Source organism: Heterocephalus glaber, unplaced genomic scaffold (genome assembly GCF_053883595.1).
Source record: "Heterocephalus glaber isolate CG9 unplaced genomic scaffold, H.glaber_assembly_v1.0 deba00001760, whole genome shotgun sequence".
NCBI lineage: Eukaryota > Metazoa > Chordata > Mammalia > Rodentia > Bathyergidae > Heterocephalus > Heterocephalus glaber.
The window spans coordinates 384,276-391,630 of NW_028258457.1; the positions used below are offsets into that span (position 1 = coordinate 384,276).

Sequence of the window (7,355 nt, forward strand, 5' to 3'; positions counted from 1 at the left end):
GTGTTGGGTTTTCCCAGCCTCTTCTCCCATAACCGGACTTAACTGGGCCCCTTCCAAGCCTAGGGGACCATCCTAGTAACTTTGGTTTTTGTACTGGGGATTGAACCCATGGCCTTAGCACTGAGCTACATTCCCAGTCTTTTTTTCATTTTTTTTTTTTTTTAATCTTTTTTTGGTACCGGGGATCGAATTCAGGTCCTTGTGCTTGCACAGCAGACAGTGAAACCACTGAGCTAAATCCCCAGCCCTCATTTTTTATTTTGAGAAAGGGTCTCCTTAAATTGCTCAGGCTGGGGTTGAATTTGTGATCCTCCTACCTCAGCCTCACAGGGTGCTGGAATTACAGATGTGTTGCCACACCCAGCCCATGCTTCACATACTTTAAACTTGCATAAACAACCAGGGAAGATCACAGCTGCTAAACAGCGTTTGAACCAGGGTGCCTGATGGCGAGATGAGGGTGCTGACCCTCATGGGCAGCTTTCAGGATGTGGCGGGTCCTGGTATACTGTTTGTTTCTTCCGGGGGGAATGACAGTCCTCCAGTCTTGGAAGCCTCTCTCAGGCCAAGGGGGAAAAGGCAGGAGTATGGAGTGCATGAGGCCAGGCCGCCACCTCGTGGTAAAAGTCAGTAACTACGGAGTCAGTTTCCCAGCCAGGTCTTGGAGGAGATGGGGACCTGGGAAAGGGGAGGGGGACAGAGAGAATGCCAGACAGAACAAAAGGACAGACTCTTATCTGTCACTAATACTTTATTGGTCACCTACAGACCTGTGCCAGTGGGGTGGTCTCCAGGGAAGGGTCATTTGTTACCAGATAGCAGTGGGGGACCAGAAAGCCTTGGCCAAGTCCTCCAGCCTTCACCCAGGCCATGGAGTGTGGAGGGGTAGGTCCACCCTTCCTGGGCCAGCATGGACATCAAGGTAGAGACACAGGTGGGATCCAAGAGACAAGCTTACTCCCTATTTGCCAGCCTAGTTGTGTTTGGAGAAGTATTCCTTGCTGTCGTCCACAGTGGGCTTGATTGTATCGCTGCCGGGCTTCCAGCCAGCGGGACAGACTGTGGAAAGAGGATGTGTATGTGAGGATCACAGTAAAGCTCAGGGGATGGAGGCAAAGCCAGAGCCTATGTTACAGAGAAAAAAAAAATGCTGGAGCTGGGCATGGTGGGCACACCTGTGATCCCAGGACTCTGGGAGGCTGAGGCAGGAAGATCACAAGTTTGAGGCCAGCCTGGGCAATTCAGCTACTTAGTGAGACCCTGTCTCAAAATAAAAAAGTGTAAGGGCCAGGGATTTAGCTCAGTGGCACCGTGCCTGTCTTGCAAGCGCAAGGTCCTGAGTTCAATCCCCCGCACCAAAAAGAAAAAGAAAAAAGAAAAGAAAGAAAAATCTGGAAGCAGTGGTCAAAACCCAAGCTATAGGGCTGGGGATTTAGGTCAGTGGTGCTGCCACCTGCCTCGAAAGTGCAAGGTCCTGAGTTCAATCCTCAGTACCAAAAAACCCCAAGCTATAGGCCCAACCACAGCATTTTCTGGTTGTTTTGAGACAGGATCTAGCTATGTAGTCCAGGCTGGCCTTGAATTTATTACATAGCTCAGACTGGCCTCGAACTTGCAGCAATCCTGCCTTAGCCTCCCAAGTTCTAGGATTACAGGTGAGTGCTAGGATTACAGGCTTGCCCTGACATTCCCTGAAACATTTTCCTGTTGGAGTCTTCAATTTCTTTTGCTCCCTAGCACAGCTCCCTTTTCATACTGGGGATGGAACCCAGGGCCTTCACATTGAATGTTTTTTTAAATTTTGAGGCAGATCTTGAAAACTGACTACGTTTAACAGGCTGTGGTTGAACTTTCACTCCTCCTGCCTCAGCCTCCCAGAGTGCTGAGATTATGGGGTATGCCACCACATTCAGCTTTTGCCCCTTTCAATACCTTCATTCTTCCTTAGCCCTAGTTCTAATGGGCTTTTGAGTGCCTGTAGGTTGTTTCTTGGAAATGAGAAGGTAGTCTGAGCAGGTTGGGAAGGTAGTTCAGTGCCTAGCATATGTGGGAGGCCCTGGGTTCCATCCCCAGCACCACATTAAAAAAAAAGAAAGAAAGAAAAAGAAAGTTTGATTCAACTTCCATTATTCAAGCATGGCTTGGGAAATACCTTCTCAAATACCTTCTATAGCTCTCTACACCTCCCAATCTCCATCCACACAATTACTGGGTATTGAGCCTTCACAATGAGCTACATTCCAAAGCCAGTTTTTTATTTTGAGACATGCTCTCAAGAATTTGCTAAATTGCCCAGGCTGGACTTGAGCTGATGATCCTCCTGCCTCAGCCTCCCAAAGTGCTGGGATTATAGGCATGTGCCTCCATGCCTAGCTGAGCTCCCTGCTCTTGTACTGAGGTACTTCCTGTAGATAAGGACCTGAAATGAATCTTCTTGGGGCTCTAACCTCCATTCTACCCAGATGCTGGGCTGGGCAGTGCATGTCTGCATGACACAGAGGAGCCTAGGAGGCAGCTGTGAGGACTCACATGCATACATCCTGCTCACCTTCCCCATGTTTATCTGTGTACTGGAAGGCCTGGACCAGCCGCAGAGTCTCGTCCACAGAGCGTCCCACAGGCAAATCATTCACAGTGATCTGTCGAAGGACACCCTTTCCATCGATGATGAAGAGGCCCCTGGAGATATATGGTTTCCAAGTGAAGAGCTGGAAGCTCCCACTTCCAAGGCCAGGGAAGGGAGCCCCACCCCAAGGCTAGCCACCAAGGTCCAGTCATCCTGGGGACAGGAGCTTGCTGAGCTGGGCTGAGGGTTCCCACCATACCTGTAGGCGATGCCCTCATCACTTTTCAGCACTCCATATTTATCAGACAAGCTTCTGGTCAAGTCAGCAAGCAGGGGGATATTCAGGGGGCCCAAGCCTCCCTCCTTTCGGGGGGTGTTGATCCTGGAGATAGCAGAGACAGGGTTGGGGCCTCGAGGTGCCTGGCATAGGGTTCTCCCCTGTGGGCCTGGATGTGATAAGGGCTGAAGTATGGGTGCTGAAGGCAAGAGATAAAGGAGGTAGAACAGGGTCCAGGAGCCTCACCCACCACGCCCTGGGGGGCTGTGCAGGGCCCAGAATTCCATATCCTGGCCAACCCAGGGCTAAAACTGTCTGGCCAAGTGGCTTTCCATGTGCTTGTGGGCTCCATATCACGCAGTAGAATCAAAGTCCCCATCCTCCTAGCTGGGATCCTTGGCCTAGCCCTTTACTGCTGAACTAGTTTCCATCTCTGTAAATAGGGTGTCTCAGCCTGTCTCTGATAACTAAGGGAGACAAAGCATCTGCAACTTCACGTCCCAGGCCAAGAACTAGCTGCCAAAAGCTAATTACTGTCATCAACATTAAGGAATGGGGTGTCTTTTTTTCCATTCTTTCAAGGTGGGGAAAGAAGGCTACAGTGCACGGCCCTGTGGTATGGGCTTTGCAGTGCTATCCCGCCCTTACCAAGCCAGGTGGGTGAACTGGGAGTCCACGGACACCCCTAGCACCTCACAGTCCAGCTTTCGGAAGTCCTCAGCGTGCTCGCTGAACGCGATGATCTCTGTGGGGCACACGAAAGTGAAGTCCAGCGGGTAGAAGAAGAGGACCACGTACTTCCCTGCAGACAAGACAGAAGGAGTCAGGCCAGCCCCTCTGCAGCAAAGCAGCCCCTAAGCGCTGGCTCCCTGCTATCACCTCACCTCTAAAGTCCGAGAGCTTGACCTCCTTGAAGGCGCCGTCCACCACAGCAGTGGCCGTGAAGTCCGGGGCGGGCTTCCCGATGTGCGCGCTGCCGGCCGCCATGGCTGGAGGCCGAGACCCCGCGCTCAGTGCCCGCCCGGGGACCCTTTGTCCTAGCTCCCCAAGGTCAGGCGCGAGGAGGCCAGGGGCTGAGTCCGAGGGGCGGAGCAGCAGCGTCCCAGCCCCCGCCCTACCCCTCCTTCCTGGGCTCGAGTCTGCAAGGCCCTCCCGGACACCTGCCTCCCTACCCAGGGCGCAGAGACCCCATCAGCGGCCCACCCGGGGTCCCCTGCCCGAAGCAGACAACGAAACCCCAAGAGCAAGGCGGGGGTGCTCGGCAATCGCGCCTTAGTTGCAAGCAAGACTGGCCTCGGTTTCCCCCACAAGGACAAAGACGGCCACCACGGCGGATGGAGAACAAAGAAGGCTAGGGGTGAGGTCTGGATAGGGCCAAGACTTCACCGAGAAGGCTCCCCCTACTCGGGTGCACTCGGCGTGGCTGTACCTGAGTGGGTGAGAGCCGGACCCGGGAACAAGCAGAAGCAGAGACTGAAATTCGTAACTCCCAGAGCGCCCCAGGCCGCGGAGCCTTTTTATACTTGGACCAAACAAGGCGCGTGGGGCCGCGGGGGGCGTGGCCTGGACGGGCGGGCCCACTGCATCTCAAAGGGGGAGCTGCGCACCCGGCTTGGACCACCTAACCTGTGCGGGGAGGCGCGCCCTCGGTGCCTGGATGCGCCTGGGCGCGCTGGGACGGTTGGAGTCCCGCATGGCCCAATTCTTGCTGAACTTCTGTCTGAACAGGCCCGCACTCCTGCTGCCATTTCTGATACTCCTGGTGCCGGAGACCCCTGCCCAGATCTACACTGACTACCAGTACTTCGGCCAGCAAGGTGAAGGTGACACCTGGGAGCTGCTGCGGCTTCAACATGAAAAGGGTAATGGCAGGCTTGCCCAGGGCTGCACTGGCTGCAAACAGACCCTGCTATAGGCATTTCCAGTCTCGTCCCCTGGGGCTGGTGACTGCTGCAAGGCTGTTTTCTGCTCTGTAAATGGAAATAGACGTTGCCTGTGAGCAACAACCGGTGTCAGGGGACATGGTAGGCGTTAACCAAGGAAGAGACACAGCCAGAAACCCAAGGATGGTGCTAGGAAGACCAGACCAACAAGGAGGCCGGGAGCTGGGAAAGCCAGAAAAAGCTTGGATGGTGCCATGTGGACTGGGTAACAAGCCGAAACCCACAGTGCAGAGTTGGGGAGTGTCCTGGGCAGAGGACACCAAATGCCTAGGCCAAAAGACAGAGGAATGGGAAGAGGTGTGGCAGAGACCTGGCAAGAGTTAGAACTGTAGGTGGCTGGGTCATGTGAGCCATGACTCTGGGATCAGGCCTGTGTCATAGGAACAGAGGAAGAATTGGTACTGAGCATCTTAACAAGTTGTAGTTGGGGGCAAGGGTCCTCAGGAGTGTCCCTGCCTAGCAGTGGAGGACCTGGGCTCCATCTCCAGCACTGTGCAAAAAACAAAAAGCTAACAAGAAAAACAAAGTTATAGCTGCTTTCAACATGATCATAATAATTACTTTGGTTTTATGTGTTAGCACAGCACCAGGGATTTTAAGTACCAGCAATTATGTCAATTATGCCATTTAATTTACCACCTGTCAGCCCTGCTGGTCAGGTGGCACTGTGCCAGCTTGATAGGCCCAGGATTAATCCCCTAGTGATGATTGTCTTTTTTTTTTTTTTTTTTTTTTTGGTACCAGGGATTGAACTCAGGACCTTGCACTTGTGAGGCGGGTGGCGGAACCACTGAGCTAAATCCCGGGCCCTGGTTGTCATTTTTGAATGGCAAGGTCTCAGTTTCCTTACCTGGGACTAATGAGAACACTAAATATCACAGAAACAGAGTCTAGCAAATATGAGCTGATATGTTTGGGGTTTATTTTTGTTTTTGTTTTTTTCTTCCTGGTACTGGGGATTGAACCCAGGGCTTTGGCACTGATCTACATACCCAGACCTTCCTTTCTCTCTCTCTTTCTCTCTCTCTCTCTCTCTCTCTCTCTCTCTCTCTCTCTCGCTTTCTAGACAGGGTCTTGCTAAGTTATCCAGGCTGGGCTTGGACTTGGGATCCACTTGTTTCAGCCTCCCAGAGTGGTGGGATGCCAGACATGCACAACCAATCCTGGCTAATTGTTAATGTTACCTTTGCCCCTCCCTGGAGGGGTGGTTGAGGGGTAAGTCCCCCTACCTGGGTCTTTATCTCCCCCTTCCATCTCTAGTTGAGGAGGACTCTATCCTTGGCCCATGGGGAAAGTGGCACTGTCTCTGCGACCTAGGCAAGCAGGAGCGCAGCTGAAAGGTGCAGGGCACAGCATCAGGCCCAGTGTTCATGGACCTTGAGAACCTCGTACAGACAAAGCCTTGCCGGCAGCAGGACTGTGCATCTTGCCGGCCGATGGACTGCGACTGGAGGGTCTGAGCCTGGTGAGCCCTGCGTAGAGGAGGCAGGGTGGATGGGGCTGGCTAGGCCTAGAGCCCCTTGGGGAGGACTGGAGCCAGAAAGGACTAGAGGGCAGGTCCAGGCTAGGAAGGGAAGGAGAATTGGGTTTTGAGGCTGGTGATGGAGTACAGGGAGTCAGAGCAAGGAAGTTAGGGTACAGAAGGCCCTGTGATATCCAGGGAGAAAGCAAAAAAGATGGTGGGGGCAAGGAGGGGTAGCTAGATGCAGAAGAAATGGAACCCTAAAGGAAGGCAGAGGACATGCACCCCACTTGGTCCAGGGAAGAGGAGTGGGGCAGTGGAATGGCAGAAGGACCTGGGAGGGAGAGCTCAGCTAAGATAGGAGATGGGGCCCAGGTAGGAACCTGAATGCTGAGTTTGTTTGTTTTTGGTACTGGGGATCGAACTCGGGACCTTGTGCTTGTGAGGCAGGTGCCGGAACAACTGAGCTAAATCCCCGGCCCCTGAGTGCTGAGTTGAGAGAAAGGAGCCCAAGTAGTGCATGGAGACCCTGAGCAGGAATCTGTGAGGGTCTGGGATCTCCATTATGGGTAGGGGAGGCTTGGCTTGAGCCCTCTCTTTTCTTCCTAGTACTGGGGATTGAACCCAGAGTCTTCACACTGAGTTACATTCCCAGCCATTTGTTGGTTTGTTTGTTTATTGTTTATTGAGACAGGGTCTTGCTATGTAGTCCAGGTTGGCCTCGAACTCACTCTGTAGCCCAGGATGGCCTCAAATGGTGGTGATCCTCTTGCCTCAAACTCCTGAGTGTTAAGCAGACAGGCATGTGCCACCATGCCTGGCTTTTTTATTTTGAGACCAGGTTTTGGCTGATTTGCTGTTGCCCAGGCTGGGCTGGAACTTGCCCTCCTCCTGCCTCAGCCTCCCAGAGTGTGAGAGGCTTGGATTGAGTGAGAGAGACAGTAGGAAGTAGGGGTCCTGAGTGTAAGGAAGATCCGAGTGGGCAACCAAGGAAGAGTTTGGGAACCCCAAGGCAGGAGACGAGTTCAGTGGAAGTGGAGACCCCAAGTACAGGAGGCAGATGCCCTGTGTGGAGGGGCGAGGGAATACTGGGATCTGAGTGCAAGA

The 7,355-nt window shown here is 53.3% G+C and overlaps 2 protein-coding genes across 2 annotated transcripts; one reads left to right on the top strand and one right to left on the bottom strand.

Moving 5' to 3' along the window:
* Positions 1-733: 733 nt before the first annotated feature.
* Prdx2 (peroxiredoxin 2) lies at positions 734-4,408 on the bottom strand. The gene is made up of 6 exons (XM_004872394.4): positions 4,273-4,408; positions 3,728-3,832; positions 3,492-3,645; positions 2,826-2,948; positions 2,549-2,679; positions 734-1,059 (listed from the first exon to the last, which is right to left on the bottom strand). The coding sequence occupies exons 2-6, from the start codon at positions 3,828-3,830 to the stop codon at positions 974-976; spliced, it is 597 nt and encodes a 198-aa protein (XP_004872451.1). The 5' UTR covers positions 3,831-3,832; positions 4,273-4,408; the 3' UTR covers positions 734-973.
* Positions 4,399-6,248, top strand: Thsd8 (thrombospondin type 1 domain containing 8). Its single transcript, XM_087201528.1, is given in 2 exon segments — positions 4,399-4,705; positions 6,047-6,248. Coding segments are annotated over 2 exon segments (405 nt in total). The 5' UTR covers positions 4,399-4,500; the 3' UTR covers positions 6,247-6,248.
* The last annotated feature ends 1,107 nt before the right edge of the window (positions 6,249-7,355 follow it).